Genomic DNA, 16,675 nt, shown 5'->3' on the forward strand with positions numbered 1-16,675 from the left:
AGGAAACACCTAGCTTTTTAAAATGAATTCAGCTCTCCGGGGGCTGAGGAGTTGCACCCGAGGGTACTAAAGGAGCTTGTGGGTGTAATCTCAGAGCTATGTATGCTACCTTGAGCTCCCTGAAGGGAAAGTGGGATATAAATGTAATAATCATTGTAATCATCATCATCATGCAGGTTGTGAATATTCTTCTTCTTCCTTTTTTTAGTCTATAAACTGTCTTTTTAGTACCTTCAGTGAACCCACTGTTGCCCCATTCATGTAGTTCCAAAACACCAGCTTGCACTTCGGTCCAGTCTGGGAAATTACTGGAGTGGTAATGTCAGCAGTATGTCCAAATTGTCCATTGGAACTGTCTGCATAGAGATACCAGCCTTCCTTAGTTGCCCTGAAAAGAGAGAAATTCACAAATCAAATGAATTCCGTATTTTTCGCCCCATAAGACGCACCTGACCATAAGACGCACCTAGTTTTTAAAGGAGGAAAACAAGGAAAAAATTATTCTGAACAAAACAGTGGATGTATGATTTTTGTGGTTCATGCTGTGGCCACAGACATGATATGTGATTTGACGGTGAGTTTGGGGGTAGACCAAGGCAAAAATCCTGAGAATCCATGTGGATCCGTTTTTTTGATGTGTCTAGATCCAGCCTGAGTGTTGTCTGTATGAACTGGCAGTGGCTCTCCAGGGTTTCAGGCAAGGGGTCTCATCTCAGGAGATGCCATGGATTGAACTGGAACCTTCTGTATACAAAACAGATTCTCTGTCACTGAGCTATGGCCCTTTCCCTAACATGGGTCCTGCTTAAGGAGCTGGTGTGGTTAATTGCCTGCCTAAGGCAGCACCTCTCCTCTGCCATTCCAATGAAAGTTCTATCCAGAGCCTGAAGTGCCTCTGTGTTGCCTCGAGATGCTGCCTGCTGTGTCTGCACAGGCTCTCCATTCAGTTCAGCAAAAAACACATTGAATGCAAAACACGTTTCACTCCACAACCATGAGGATTCCGAATGTTTTTAATTATAATTATTATTAACCAAAGATTCCATGCCACACCTCAGCTGAGGGCCAGACGTCACAAGATGCTTAACATGTTATTGGGAAGATCATCAGGTCCTTAAAAAGAAAAATAGCAGGGAGGGAGGTGCATATTTTCAACAGGACTGTAAAATATGAAAATTTTAAGGTGCCATTACGACAGAAGAAAAGCAATGCAAAACAATGGCTACATTCTCCACAGATGTAACTCAGATTATTCTGTAAGATATGCAATTTTTAATGGCAAAGATGACTGTGGCAGTGTAATCCTAGGCAAATTTACTCAGAGGTAAGCAACACTTACCCACGTGGGTGGCACTGTGGGTTAAACCACAGAGCCTAGGACTTGCCGATAAGAAGGTCAGAGGTTCAAATCCCCGCGAAAGGGTGAGCTCCCGTTGCTTGGTCCCTGCTCCTGCCAATCTAGCAGTTCGAAAGCATGTCAAAGTCAAGTAGATAAATAGGTACTGATCCAGCGGGAAGGTAAACGGCATTTCTGTGCACTGCTCTGGTACGCCAGAAGCGGCTTAGTCATGCTGGCTGTATACCGGCTCCCTCGGCCAATAAAGCGAGATGAGCGCCGCAACCCCAGAGTCGGCCACGACTGGACCTAATGGTCAGGGGTCCCTTTACCTTTAAGTAACACTACATTCAACATAGTTCACACCCAGGGTAAGTGTGTAGAGGATGATTTGCAACCTTAATACTTAGGTATATTTAGTCTATAAGAAATTAAGCCTGATGCAACTATAATACTACTGCAATCAATGCTTTGGGAGAAATGGGCTATGGTGAAGGGTAGAAGTGGATGCCATGCTCAGGAGCAGTTGGCCAGAGGTAAATCAGAATGAATACTTTTCCACCCTGGTCCACCACCCAGACTCCACCCCTCAGCTTGCCCCTGATAGGCCAGCCACCATGGTAAAGTCATTCTGCCCTCTGGGGGTTTGAGGGGCTACTGCGCCAGGTCTCAATCACCGCCCACCTCCAGACCAGGTAAGCAGCCATTCCTAATCTTTCTCAGTGCTCCAGAAGCTTTGCTACCTACAGGGCTGGCTCTGCAATGTGCCCTCTCCCACCAATATTCTCTAGGATCTTCCTTTTGCATGTGGAAACAGGAAGAAGCGGGGAGTGAAGACAATGACTCACTATGCTGACCACAATATGGAGAAAACATTCTTTTCCTTGAGAAAGCAGACGTCAACTGCTGCAAAAAAAGGCAGCAGCAATACAACAATGTGTTAATGGCACAAGGTTCATTCATAGCTTGCATTTAGAAGGACCGATTATTTTTAATCAGGCTTTTGAGTCCTATAAATTTTGCCTTAAGTAAGGTTCTGTGTTGCTGTTGCTTATTTATATAACTTTACTGTTTTTAGTGTATGCCACTCTAATCTCCTTGGGCAGGAAGAGTGGGATACAAATGATTAAAATAAACAAACACAGTGGTCCAAATGTATAGGCAGGCATGGCCAAACTTGGCCCTCCAGATGTTTTGGGACTACAACTCCCATCATCCCTAGCTAATGGGACCAGTGGTCAGAGGTAGTGGGAACTGTAGTCCCAAAACATCTGGAGGGCCAAGTTTGGCCATGCCTGGATAGGGTATGGGTGTGCCCAGAGTTCAGCATTTCAAACTTTCAGCTAAGTTTGCTAGGATACCAAAAGGGATGCCAAAAGGGTGATAATAATAATAATAATAATAATAACAATAATAATAATAATAATTACTATTAGCAATTGGACAGGGATCACCATACCCCCACCAAAAAAAAAGCCCCTTGATGTTACATCTTGATGTAACATTGTTCCGGGGGAATTCTGGGACAGTAATTCTAGCAGGTAGCTATTGATCACCTTAAGGGGCTCTAGTGTTACACTGGAAAAGTGGGAAATGTTTTAAAAGAATCTGCTGCTCAGTTACCAATGGTAAGCATGCACAAACCCACACTCAACACAGCTCAAAAAATTCCTTCTGAAAAATAATTAAATGTCCCCCTCATTTTTTTGCTACTTATAAAGTGGGTACCGATTTTGGGTGAAATTTCACAAAGTAATAATCTAAAATGAAATGAAGGCAACTCTTAAGTCAGTCTTAGTGGTAAAGAGATCCCCAACAATTATTTCCATTGGTCTGCTTATCAGTACACCAAGAATCATTTTATCCAATCCAGTGAGCATATTTCTCTAGTTTATGTGGCTATGTGCATAATACATGCATGTGCATGAATGTATTGCACACGGTCCTGTCCAAATGCTATGGTCATCGTAGACTTTTCTCTCAGTTCCGTCTTCCTAAACAGGTGGTAACCAGAGAAAGGACCTTCTCAATTATAGCTTCCAATTTGGAATGCCCTTCCCATTTGGTTTAGTGCCAAATTTGATTTATGGGGCTGAGGGGGAATGATGCCAGGCAGAAACATTTTCATTTGACAAGACTTCTAGTATACCCCCTGATTTTAATCTGCTAATATCTTACTGGTTTCCCCCCTGTTTATATTGTGTTTTTATGTGCTGCACTGTTACTTTGTTGCTGTGTTATTACAATGCTATTTACCTATTGTTAGTGTTAACCTGATATTATTGCTACCCTAAGAAATTCATTTAACTGAAGAATGGCATATATGTGTGTTAAATAAATAAATAGATCTGTATGTAAATATTTCCAAGTACCAATCAATAATGTTTAACTTCAAATATTTTTGCAGGTTATGAGGGTACAAAATGTAGGTTTGCATGCTCACCAGCAGAGAAAAAAAGATACATTTTACCCATCTGTGTCTTCTGTTGTTGTCTTTATTTTATTTTTAAATGATGCTTGCTGCTGTTTTGCCCTTGGGAAAATTCCTCCTGAATTGCTAAGTGGGCGTTAAGCACATTCTCTCTTTTCTCATGACAGTAATGCTTACGAGAGAAGACGCAGAGATACAATACTGTGAGATTTCTTTACCCTGTCTCCTGAGTTCTCTCATAGAGTATTTTAATGCGCTTCAATGATCCTATGAAAGAATGCTGTAAACTGTACAATTTTGACCTTGCTTTGTTGCAACCATTTGATTCAGTGTTTATCCCCATAATTCTTTCCTTACTTGGGCAAAGAAGGGAGCTCAACATTCTGAACATCTGAAGTTTTCAAAGTCTATATTATAAGTACATTTGCTTTGTCATGTAATTCAGTATTTTTCAACCAGACTATTAAGAAACAGTTTTTAAGAAGGTAAAAGCCATTTCGGAAGGTTATAATTTCTATGAAAGTTCAGCTCTCAGCACAGTTTACCAATTCTGTTCAGTACTTCCGTGTGCAGCAGTTGAGAAGTAAGTAAATGCAGATGTAGATTCCTATTACAGTTCAAATATTCAGAAAAACCAATATAATCTGTCAAGTATGAATTGTTTTTAAAAGGCAAGTTATTCTGTTACAGGCTATACATATAAAACCCAACTCTGAAGCATACTTTGCGGCAATGGTTTCATTGAAGTGCCTGGAGGATTTTCCACATTACCAGTTTATTGCACAATAAACACGCTTTCCCTTCTCATTTGCTGAGCACAGTCACCACGTGGCTTCTCTCAAAATTATTAGGAAAGCAGATTTCATTGTGCACCATAGCCACATCATTTCTGGCCTTGGAGAAAAAATGGAATTCTCTCTCCAGATAGTACATGAATGTTGTTGAAATGCAGTTGTACACCTTTAAGAACATCATTGGCAAGGACAAGGAGGAGTGATTTCACATGTGCAAGCTGGGCTTCCTCAAAGTCAACTACAAAAGAAGAAAAGGGTCCTGTGCTATTACAAAAGTATCTGGGTTGTTATCCAAATGTCAACTTGTATCTGGTCCTATGTGAAGGCCAGGGCTAGCATGGGTGTCTAAGCTGAAACCTTGTGTTGTCTTTTTGATGATTAAATATAGTCACTAGGGCATACAACAAAATTCCATTGTGCCATGCTACTTTTAAAGTCAGACATGCTGTTTTCCCATTCCATTCTTCTGCTTCTCCTCTCAAGCTTCCCATTTTTTAGTTTCTCAGGTTCAGAGTTTCTAGCTTCCTGTTTTCCACAGTGGTCACTAACTTATTCTAATAGCAGAAGAATAATATTTATTTATTAAATTTGTATATCGCCCTTCATCCATAGATCTCAGGTCGGTGCGCAACATAAAAGTACAATATAAAAAACACAAACTACGTAACAAAAATAAGAACAAAAAAACCCCAAGAATCTCCCACTCCCACAACACGTTTAAAAGGGTATGGTATGTTAGTCAGCCCAAGGCCTGGTTGAAGAAGAAAGAATGCATTGTTCTTTTACTTGTTTTTACCTTCAGCTAATTTGAGAGCACAGGCTTGGTTTGGTATGTGCTGGATTTGTTTTCCCTGCATCTTACATACAGTGTTTTTTTTGGCAACCTTGTGTTCTGATTCCGAAGCCTCTGGGTGCAATGCAATAGCTGCTTCATGCTATTTACTACAGTGTGGGATACCTTCTAGCTCTCTATATAGCCTGGGAATGGGATATTTAAACAATCACCTTGTCTTATTTGAACCAAGCCAAGAACTGATATCTACCGGGTACATATATTTATAAATGCATACATGTCTTTATACTGCATTTATGTTTTAACTGCATTGTAAGTTGTTTGGAGACCTTTGGGTGGCAAGCAACTAACAAGTCTACTAAATAAATAAACAACAAGCACAATATTGGACATCCTATACCATGTCCCAGTGCTGTAAGAAGTGTGGTCGCTGGCACAGTGATTTCCTGCCGTGCTGCTGAGGGTGTACAATGCTTGACCAAAGACCCATGAGCATTCTAACAAGCTGTTCGGGTTTCTATCCTCACCTGTGAATTTTTGGTGTTACCATATTATTTTTGCTGTTCTTTGCAATCTTATGGTTTCGGGAATGTTTTAAGATTGTCCCTGTTTTGTTCCCTCCCCCCCCCCGCCCCCGCTGCAAGCCATTTTGAGGAGTCTTCTACAGAAAAGTGTTTTTGTTTCCAAGAATTGTGAACCAAACAAACTAGCCATAACCCTGCACTCAGGGAGTGGCTGCAATTGCATATCATGCTAAACCATCAGCAATAGAATATCGATAAAGAGCAATGTGCTAGTCTAGTGCATACGCCTGCATCATTTTGCTTCTCTCTTCGTCAAGCTGGTTAACCATGGCATGCAAGCCAGCTCATTGTTTTCCAAACAAACCTTTATGCTAAGCAAAGGTTTGATCTTGCCATAATTATTGTGGTTTGTTTGGAAGAAACCATAAGTGTGGGTATGCACACCATGTTAAGCCAAGACTTGCACTTCGTCACTCCCAGCTTGGAAAAGTGAGAGGCGCAGTGGGAGCAATTCAGTGCTGTGCACAGAAGTTTTGTAAACGGACGTGGAAATGAGGTGACCTGAATTTATGATTCGAGAGACAGAAAATCCAGATTTGACTGATTCGTCCATCCCTATCCAGCACACTACTCATTCCTGGTGATGATAATCCATATTTTATAGCTTACTGCATGGGTAGGCAAACTAAGGCCCGGGGGCCGGATCTGGCCCAATCGCCTTCTAAATCGGGCCCACAAACGGTCCAGGAATCAGTGTGTTTTTACATGAGTAGAATGTGTCCTTTTGTTTAAAATGCATCTCTGGGTTATTTGTGGGGCCTGCCTGGTGTTTTTACATCAGTAGAATGTGTGCTTTTATTTAAAACACATCTATGGGTTATTTGTGGGGCATAGGAATTCATTCATTATTATTTTTTCAAAATATAGTCCGGCCCCCCACAAGCTCTGAGGGACAGTGGACCGGCCCCCTGCTGAAAAAGTTTGCTGACCCCTGGCTTACTGTGACATACACCCTTGGCCAGTGAGACCTGCCCAAAGGCACTATTGAACTTCACGGTTGAGAAGAGATTTGAATGCTCTTTCCCACAATGCAGCTGCTGTTGAAGAGTTGAGTTTGAAGTACATGACTTGATTGAAAGACAAAAATGAGTAGGGATGCAGAAACGGAGCGATTCACTTTCACCACTTTTGTGCATTATGCAACAACAGGGTTTTTTTTTTTTTTTTGCAGAAGATAACACTGATTGAAAGAATGCTAAGTAGGCAATGTAAATTAATGTCATATGTTCCATTACATGTTGAATAGAATATAGTCTGAAGTGACTATATTTAATGGAGCTTGAAGTATACATACCATTATATAGCAGAGATGTATGCACACATATGGGGAGAGACATCACTAACTATTGAAAAATGATTATGTGGAGGGTAAAGAACACTACATAAGAGCCATTTTCACTGCACAGATTCAAGTACTGCATTATAAAGAATACTCTCCAGCACTGTTTATGATCTCTGTTTCTTAAAGTGTCATTTGAATGCACTTCCATTAATTTCACACTATCTCAATGAGACATCTATCTAAAAATATACACTGTCAGCACATTCCGCCCCAAAGCAGCCAACATAAACACATTGCAGTGAAAAATATTTATCCTTTCATTCCACCCACTCACCCATACTGAAAAGCTAAATTGCAAACACAAATGCACTCTCAATGGTATATAATGCTGCTTTTAAATTTTAAGTATGCCTGGATTCATAATTTTCAGTCTACGATTTAAAGAGTTTCTACAGATTTTCTTTTTTTAGACCCTTATTGTTGTGTCCCACAAATCAACCTTATTTCTTTGGGAACTTCCACCATGAAGACATCGTCAAACAGCCTGCAAGTTATTGTGCATTTGGCATGAGACTGGCAAAAGATATGAGCTTTCTTCCAACCCTGTCCCTCCCCAAAAGGCATTCAGAGCACCAGTAGCAGATTTATAGGTATACACAGAATTAGAGCCCCTGTGGTTGAGGGGCACCAAATAACTGAGAGAATCTGTTTGAGATATGACTACAATGAACTACCAAATTCTAGTATTTCTAGTTTGTTGTGTTGTTTTCACTTATCATTTCTCCTGCTCCTCAATTAAAACCATTAGAGGCTGATCCAATAGGATCATCGTTGAACAGTGGTGGCAGACTTTGATTTCTTACTTTTTAAAAAAACAAACAAACCAAGTCTCTAACCTTTTTAGAAAGAAAGTTATGAAGCATAATGTGCAGATATCTAGCTAAGCAATTTGTGTTAAATGAACCAGCCTGGCTGCTCCTACCTTTCAGTGTTGTTAGCCAATGAGTGAAGTCAGAACTGGATTTATGCCAGATGTGGCCCTAAACTCTGAGGTTTTTTAATGAAGTCTCTACCCTTCTAGAAATAGAATTGTGCGGGCAACCTTCTAAGCAAGGAGAGTCCACTGACACAAACAGAGGGGCAAGTATGATGCCTCTGGTTCTGCAACACGGAGTACTTGCTGAAGTTCAGTTCCAATTGGCTATGACGTTAACTCCTCCCCTTCTTTCTGAAGCAAAGACGTTGCCTGGGCAGCTGTTGTGGGACAAAGATGGGAGAGCATAGGAGAGATAGGATGAGCTAGGTAAGGGGAGAGAGACTGTGTTGGCCAGCAGGTACAGTAATGGTTTTTCTCACCTGTCCAGCCCTAGGAGCCTTCATAAGAGAGCTGTTTCCAGAGGAAGAACTGTGAGGGAAGAGAGACTCTGTTTGCCATCAGAGGGCGGTTGGTTTCACCTGTGTAACCCTACTTGCTGCCCAAAGAACTTCCAGAATGGCATTGCTGCCATAGTCATTATAGAGTGAGATAGAGTGAGATATTATGAGTTATGGGGGTGTGGAGCGGGTGTGTATGATCTTAACAACAATTAGTTTATTTTTTGGTTGCTATTTTGTTAATATTGTTTTGTAGATTATAAATGCTGTTAATCACATAATGTGCTTTTTGCCTTAACTGCGGTGTTTAGCTTATTTTTTTAGTTGTTGCTTTGTTTACAATGTTTTTTAGATTGTAATTCTTCCACTGGTGACTTGTTAATTATTTCATATGATTTATGCTGTAGTTGTGATGTTTTATTGTGTTCTATAATGTTCTTGTTATGTATTGTTTGTGAGCCGCTTTGGGATTGATTTGAAAGAAAGGCAGCATAGAAATATAACAAATCAAATCAAAAGGAAATATGCTACTACCCCTTTGGGTTTTTGGAGGATGTTGGGGTTCGGGAAGGGCTGAGACTATTCCATCTCCTTTGCTTTGGCTGCCTATGGAAGGACTTTTTGAAAAAGGGCAGGGTGGGGGGAGAGGCTTTTTGAAAAGCACGCAGACAAGATATGCTGGGGCCTATTTGCCTCCTCTTTGTGTTGCTGCCTGAAGAGGGTTTCACTCACCCTCAGTAAACCCCTCTCCCACAGCGTTTGCCTGCGGAGGCCAGCTGTTCTGCCGGAGGAAAAGCAAAGTCCTCAGTGCAGGCCTGGTTCCTGGGAACCTGTGGTGGAATACAGTCCAGCCCAGGCAGGCCTTTCAGAGCTGCAGTGCCTCCTCCTCCTTTGCTGGTTTTCACAGGGATATTTACACAGGTCGGCCGGCTTTTCCAAAAATCCTGCCCTGACGTCTCTTGTGCTTTCACAGCCATGGGTGGCCTCAGCGCTCCACAGACCAGACGGAGAAGGTGCCTCCCAGTGGTTTCCTCTTTTTTTTGGGGGGGGGTGTGGCAGTTCATATCAGTAGCAGCGGAGGGGAGAGTGGTCGGCTCCCCCTTGCCCCAAACGTTTAAAGGGCCTCACAGAAGCCATAAAAAGGTGGATGCAGCATGAGTCTCGAGAGTTGGGGGGTTCAAGTCCCAGAGTCCGTGACATGGGAATGTGTGCTGATACCACAGTTAAGAAGAGCTGGGGAGAGGGGCCCGGGGCCCTGCGACTAGGGCAAGGGCGGCCCGTTGACGCCAGGGTGGTAGAAGGCACACTTGTTCTCGTACCTGCAGCTGCCTTTCATCGTGAAGTGACGGCAAACGGGGCGCTCCGACCTGTCATTAGGGGGGCCGCTGTTCCGCCTGCCGCCTCGTCCACGGAAAGGGGGCTCTCCGCCTCTGCCACCTCGCCCACGGTGAAAAGGGCCGGGGCCGGGGCCCGGACCAGGGCTGCCGCCTCTCATGCCTCCGTGGGGCCCACCTCGCATGCCACCGTCGGGAGGGTCCCAGTAGCCATCATTACACTGGGGAGGGGGTGGGCCCATCATTCGAGGCCCGCTGGGCACGCCAGGGCCGGGAGGCATGTTAGGACCAACTGGGCCCCCGTGGGGTCCAGGCATAGGTCCTGGAACTACAGGAGGGAAGAGCTGCATGTTTTTGGGCCCCGGGGGAAATCCGTTGGGGACTGGACCGGGCCCTGTTCCAAGCAGTCCGTGAGGAACTCCTGAAGGACCCGGTCCAGGCTGACCCTGCAAGTTGCCCAGCAGGTGCTTGATTTTGTCGGAGTAATCTGGCTGCTTCAGCAGTTCTTCTGTTTTGTGATTGTTGGAGCCACCCATGATGGAGGTGAGGATCTCTTGCACGTTGATGGAGGAGTTGGGGTTGGGGCCCTGCGGGTTCTTGCCTGCCCCCATGCTGCCCATGAGGTTGGCCAGGACCGGGGGCAGCTTCGAGCCCCCAGCTCCGTCCGGAGACTGCGAGGCGGTGGTTGGGTCGAGTCTTTCCTCGTAGGTAGTCTCATCCATGGAGCATTCCTCATCCAGAGGAATGAGCTTGGGCGGCACTGGCTCATAGGACTCTGGGTCAGGCTCATGAGGACTGTCGGGAACACTCTCTTTGGAGAGAAAGATTTCCTGCAAAATGCCTTTCTCGCGCTCAGCCTGGGTGAACTTTTCCTGGCTCCCGCTTCCTGGCTGAACCAGTGGAGAAGGCAAGTCAATAGGCTTCGGGTAGACCCAGGGGATCTTCTCCTCCATGGCATCGTGACTGAGCCGACGTGCTGTCTCAAAGGCCTCACGATCCTTCAGCATCTCTCGCTTGGCAGCTTCGCCAAAGTCTTTGATTTTGTTCACATTGACTCGCTCTGTCTCATCCAATTCGAAATAGAAATATTCCCGCAGCTTGCTTTCCTCAGGCCAGCTCACAGTCTTCTTCTTCTTGCCCTTCTTTGTCAGCTGGGTTGAGTCAACCGGGCTATCGGCTGGTTTGGAATCCAGCAATCCGCCCTGCTCAGAGGAGTTTGTCTCCATTGGCTCAGGAACCTCCACAGCTGGTACAGGGGTGCCAGGTCTATCCACATCCATTGGCTCTGATGCAGGGGTAAGCTCTGGTGAAGCTGGCTTGGTGGCACTCATTTCTTGCACTGGCTTCCCTTCAAAGGGGCTTGACTTTGCTGCAGTTGGAGACAAAACTTTCTTTTTCTTCTTGATCTTGATCCCTGGGACAGGGGCAGAGTTTAGGGCATCCAAAAAGCCCAAGCCTTCCATAGGTTGTGCGGGGATGATCTTGACTTTAATCTCTTTGGTAGTGTTAGGGGTGGTATTGAGGGGCTTGTATTTCTTCTCAGCAGGTGGGTTTTCTGCAATGGGAGTAGATGTGTTCTGTCTCTTCAGTGGTATTGGCTTTAAGTTGTATTTGTCCGAGGTTACTGCAGCACTGACAGTTTTCTTTACAGGAAGGAGGGATGGAGTCTCCATTTCCAGCCCAGTGGAACGGAACTTAGCATGGCTGGGTGCTGTAGTGCGGAGAGATTTTGGCTTTTCTTTCTTCTTCTCAGGGGTCTCTTCAGGCTTGGTTTCTGATTTGGCCTCCTGAGGCTTCTCCTGAACGGGTGCTTTGCCTTTATTCTCCTCCTTCCGCTTTTTCTTCTCTCGCTCTGTAGGCTGGGAGCTACTCTGGGAGCGGATGACACCCATCCAGTCGCTGACCAGTATTGAAGCCAGTCTGCGGAGCTCTTCATCCTCACTTGTCTTGCTGAGCTGCTTGACCAGCTTGGCAGTATTGTTTTGTTTCAGATGATCTACAGTAAGGGGTAAGTGTTGCAAGGTGAGCAGGATCTGCTGCAGGAGGGGCACGTTATTCGCTGCTTTTGAGCTGGTCAGCCATGTGTTGAGAAGCTTGTAGCCACCAACCTTGATGAATTTTGAGAGTATGTCTTGTGTTCTGGTCTGCAACAAGATGTTCAGATAGATGCAGCGACTGACCATCTTCTGGGCATCTTTCATTAAGTTGAAAATTTTAGTGATTCCTTCGTGTGTTTTGACTTCTCCATCTTTGCCAAGGAAACAGTCCAGTCCTTTCAGGAGTTCCTTTGGGTCTATCGGTCTGGAACCCATGGTTGGAAATTTATCCAATTAATTTTCTCGTCGACAGCGCCTCAAGATTTAGCTTTTTTTTTGGATTAAGCTGTGTTTTTAAAGAAAAAATAATATTTTTTAAAGAAAAAATAATATTTGGTTTTCATTTTTAAAAAATATAGCAACTTTTTGGACGGTCAATAAATAACAAAAAGTTGCCTATTAAAAAAATCAGGGAAAGTTGTTGCTAAATATTAATTTTGTTTATGTTTTTTAGTGGCGGTTCTCCTTCAAGGTCACAAAGAATTTTATCAGCTTCCCAATACAGACGATCTGAAATGTAGCTGGCTTTTTTTGTGTCGTCTCAGAGGCTCAAGATTGTGGGGGTATTTTTCTCTTTGTTTCGCGGAGCAAGTTCGACGGTGGTGTCTCAAGCCAAACCAAACCTTTTAACAGACCCCTCTCCCACATGTAGCTTCATCCACAGAGCCAGTGCAGGCTGATGGTTCTTCTCTTTCAGTTCCCTGACTCAACTGAGAGATGGGTGTTAATTCAGTGCCATCATTGCTTGAAAGTCACATCAACTACTGTGTCAGTCTCCACTAGTCCAAACGGAAGACTACAAAAATAGGAAGGCAAACTTTCCAATATCCCTCACACAAGAAACCCCTTGTTTCTGGCTTAGTGCTGGAGTACAGAATCAACTCCACAGAAATCAGAGCCCTTAGAGAATCAGATAATTACCATTTAATCCACAGTAACATAATTAACTGCAAAATGAATTTCTTGTCGGAAGAAAATTACTCAGGTTAATCTATGAATGCAATCACACACTATATGCACTATAGGTAAAAGGTACCCAGGCTTTTCAGCAGATGAGCAAAGAGGAATTTAGTTCATTCTGAGAAATCCTTGGTGTTTTGCAGTTAATGGCCAAAAAGTGATATGGAGTGCTGTGGAAGACTCGCACACATAACCAGAGATGTGCTTTGTCATTGAACTTCCATTCCCCAAAGGGCAAGCCACTGTTAAGTATAAAGGCAACATATCTCTTTGGTAGTGGTAGGGCTGCCATATATTCTTTTCTTGTCTTTTTTTGAGTTTTTCACTTTGAAATATAGCAACCCTAGGTAGTGGAAACTATTTTGCAGTTACACATACCAAAAAAAAACCAACAACCCAGGACAAAGCTCCAGCTGTGAGACTGTTTCCACTTTTTGAGTGTGGGTCACATCTGAATAGATGTTATTTGTTTTAGACGGATTTAAACTGGTTGTTGGTGGTGGTGGTAGTAGTAGTGTGTATTGGTATAAATTTTTAAGTTCTTCTTGCTACCCCTAAGATCTTTTGTGACTACAGTGACCTAAAAATGTGAGTAAATATAAATAAATAAATAACCTAATATAAATGTCCGTATAGTTAAAGCCATGGTTTTCCTAGTAGTGATGTGTGGAAGTGAGAGCTGGACCATAAAGAAGGCTGATCGCCGAAGAATTGATGCTTTTGAATTATGGTGCTGGAGGAGACTCTTGAGAGTCCCATGGACTGCAAGAAGATCAAACACATCCATTCTTAAGGAAATCAGCCCTGAGTGCTCACTGGAAGGACAGATCGTGAAGCTGAGGCTGCAGTACTTTGGCCACCTCATGAGAAGAGAAGACTCCCTGGAGAAGACACTGATGCTGGGAAAGATGGAGGGCACAAGGAGAAGGGGGCGACAGAGGCCGAGATGGTTGGATAGTGTTTTCGAGGTTACCGGCATGAGTTTGACCAAACTGCGGGAGGTAGTGGAGGACAGAGGTGCCTGGCGTGCTCTGGTCCATGGGGTCACGAAGAGTCGGACACGACTAAACGACTAAACAACAACAACAATATAAATGTACTTTTTACCAACAAAGGATATTGGGACAAGCCTGATGGCAGCCAAACTAAACATATTATAGTCACATAAATAAGCCAAGACTGGATGGTAATCAATGTGATTCCTGTTTCTTTCACAATGCCTTTGATTTTACTTATTTTAACTCACTTCTCTTCCTTTGAAAATTCAAAAAGCTCTCAGGTTTCCCACTACCTGATTAAAAACAGCATGGTTAATAATTCACAAACCAAAGGGCACCAGAGATGAAGAATTCCATATTTAACACAACAATTGCTGAATACTAGCTAAAAATCTACTGTTCTTCTTTGTTGTTGTTATTTTGTTGTGCTTTAAGTTTGGCTGCTTCTGACAAAGAGCTGAAATTAATTCACAATTCTTCTGTGGCTCATCCAAAACAGAGCACATCTCATTAACATTCCATCATAAATCCTCTGAGCTTGAAAGGAAAAGGAAACAATGGGATAAAATCTCACTCTCAAGTAATAAAGATGGAAGCAGACATTCCAGCACAGCATCTAATCACAGTTGGCATGATTTATTTACAGTTTTGCAACTCTTCTGTGGTTTGGCACAATATGAAATTGAGGTTTCACTTGGCAAATGCTTTAACAGTTCCAGTTTTTCCCACTTGGTCAGGGTATAAGATTATATGACTGCTTGCTGCTTTCGACTGTCATGTCAAATCAGATCCAGACCCAACAGAGAGCAGCTATTACCCCAATGACATTCAGCCAATAACTTAACAGAGTCTATCTGAGAAAACAGTGGGTGTCACTAGGGAAACAGCACCATAGGATGCCTGTTCCAATATAAGCCATATAAGAATTCTTAGAATCATTTCCACTAGCAGTTATGCACTTGATACAGCCTTATGTGAATAGCCCATCCACACAAATAGATCCTAAATGATCCAATGAGCCACAGTTTGGCTTACAGACAATTGCAGGACCTCATATTTATATACAAGCAAACACAGCTTGCAACAAAACACACACATTAAATCTTTTTATTGTTCAGCATATCATGCACAAATCCAAATAATCTTTTTACTAGGAAATGATGGTCTGCATAACGAACCCACCAGAAATCAATTGCCACTCCCCCCCCCCCCTTGAGTCCAAGGCAATTCCAGTGTTTGTTATGTGAAGACCTGGGAGAGTATGTGAGACATTGCCTGCCGCAGGTGCTGTATGAAGTCTGGGCTCAAAGTGTTTATCCTCAAATTGCGTCAGATTCAAGTCAGTAGGTGTGGTAATGGAATCAAGTGCACTATCCTGCTGGCAAAATGGGACCCCGCCCCCCACATGGCTCCTTACACCCCCCATTATTAGCTCAGTGAGTTCTGGAGCACCACTAGAACACCATGCTGGGGGAGGAAAAGGGAGATTGTTCCATTGGCCAAGCTTGCACTGATGAAATAATTGGAAAAGCATGATGCTGAATTCCTCCCATTGCCTGTTCTCAAACCTTCCTTAGTTGTAAAACCTAAGCATGCATCCCTTCTTGCACATGAATCCCCACCACCACTGTAAACCTGAGTTAAGCAATACATATGACTGATATTGAACCCAGGGCCTCAAAGGGAGTGTTCTTGGATTTTGACTGCCAGAAATAATCACAAACTCAAGTAGAACAGGTGGGGGAGGCACACATACCTGAGAACAGAGGACAGGGCACAGTGTGGACAATCCTTCAGCTCAATCCCAAAACCTTGATTAGGGCCATAGATCCATGGTAGAGCATTTGCTCTGCATGCAAATGGTCCCAAATTCAATCCCTGGCATATCTAGGTAGGGCTGGAGAAGCCTTCTGTCTGAACTCTGGAGAGCCACTGCTATACAATGTGCACCAACAGTCTGACTCAAAATACAATGTTCCATTGTTATAATGCACATATGTACCAGACTTTGGAGACTCTAGATATAATTTATATAATTTAAACACAAACACACACACACACACACACACACACACACACACTAAGAAATCCAGTGTAAAGATAGCGGAAGAGCTGTAACTAAGTGGTAGAAGACATGCTTTGTATGCAGAAGGTCCAGGTTCAATCTCCAGCATTTCTGGATATGTCTGGAGAATCCCATGCCTGAAACCCTGGAAAAACTCCGTCAAGTAAATTGTGTCTTCTGTTTCCAATTGTTCAGAACTATTTTAAGCAGACCAAAGCAGCAGCAGCACACTCACTGTTAAAATCTATCACAACTGGCTAAATCCACACAGCCCGAAAGAAATACATATAATTCTGAGTGGTTTGACCATTGCACTCACGTAGTATGATCAGTCAACGGTCTATGGCCCTCTCCACCTGGGTGGATGCTGGCTCCTTTTCCAAGGCCCCACTGGAATATATTAACAGTATGGGTTGAAGCTCTTGTTGCCACTTGAGCAGCAGGCTGATACCATTCACAGAAGTTTCCACTGTCAAAGTCACAAGCATCTGAGGCTATTGAAACAAGAAAGAAAAGAACATTGGAATTATATTGAACAATATAGACATGAAATGTCATTTAGCTAGTTTCTTTACAAGGCACTAGTAGTTGCTGTGTGAACGCTCTCACTGGTACTCTGTGTCAGAGA

The 16,675-nt window shown here is 43.3% G+C and overlaps 2 protein-coding genes across 7 annotated transcripts in view; both read right to left on the bottom strand.

Annotated features, from left to right (window-relative positions):
- MALRD1 (MAM and LDL receptor class A domain containing 1) overlaps positions 1–16,675 on the bottom strand; it is a 233,090-nt gene that overhangs the window by 145,342 nt on the left and 71,073 nt on the right. For all 6 annotated transcript variants that reach the window (XM_028750688.2, XM_077936862.1, XM_028750689.2 and 3 more), the window contains 2 exons: positions 16,367–16,541; positions 232–388 (listed from right to left, as the gene is read on the bottom strand). In XM_028750688.2, coding sequence (XP_028606521.2) covers positions 232–388; positions 16,367–16,541 — 332 coding nt within the window. The remainder of the gene's footprint in view (positions 1–231; positions 389–16,366; positions 16,542–16,675) is intronic.
- LOC144329310 (serine/threonine-protein phosphatase 1 regulatory subunit 10-like) lies at positions 9,354–12,335 on the bottom strand. Its single transcript, XM_077936865.1, has one exon. The coding sequence runs from the start codon at positions 12,238–12,240 to the stop codon at positions 9,856–9,858; it is 2,385 nt and encodes a 794-aa protein (XP_077792991.1). The 5' UTR covers positions 12,241–12,335; the 3' UTR covers positions 9,354–9,855.

This window comes from Podarcis muralis, chromosome 12 (assembly GCF_964188315.1).
Source record: "Podarcis muralis chromosome 12, rPodMur119.hap1.1, whole genome shotgun sequence".
NCBI classification, from domain to species: domain Eukaryota; kingdom Metazoa; phylum Chordata; class Lepidosauria; order Squamata; family Lacertidae; genus Podarcis; species Podarcis muralis.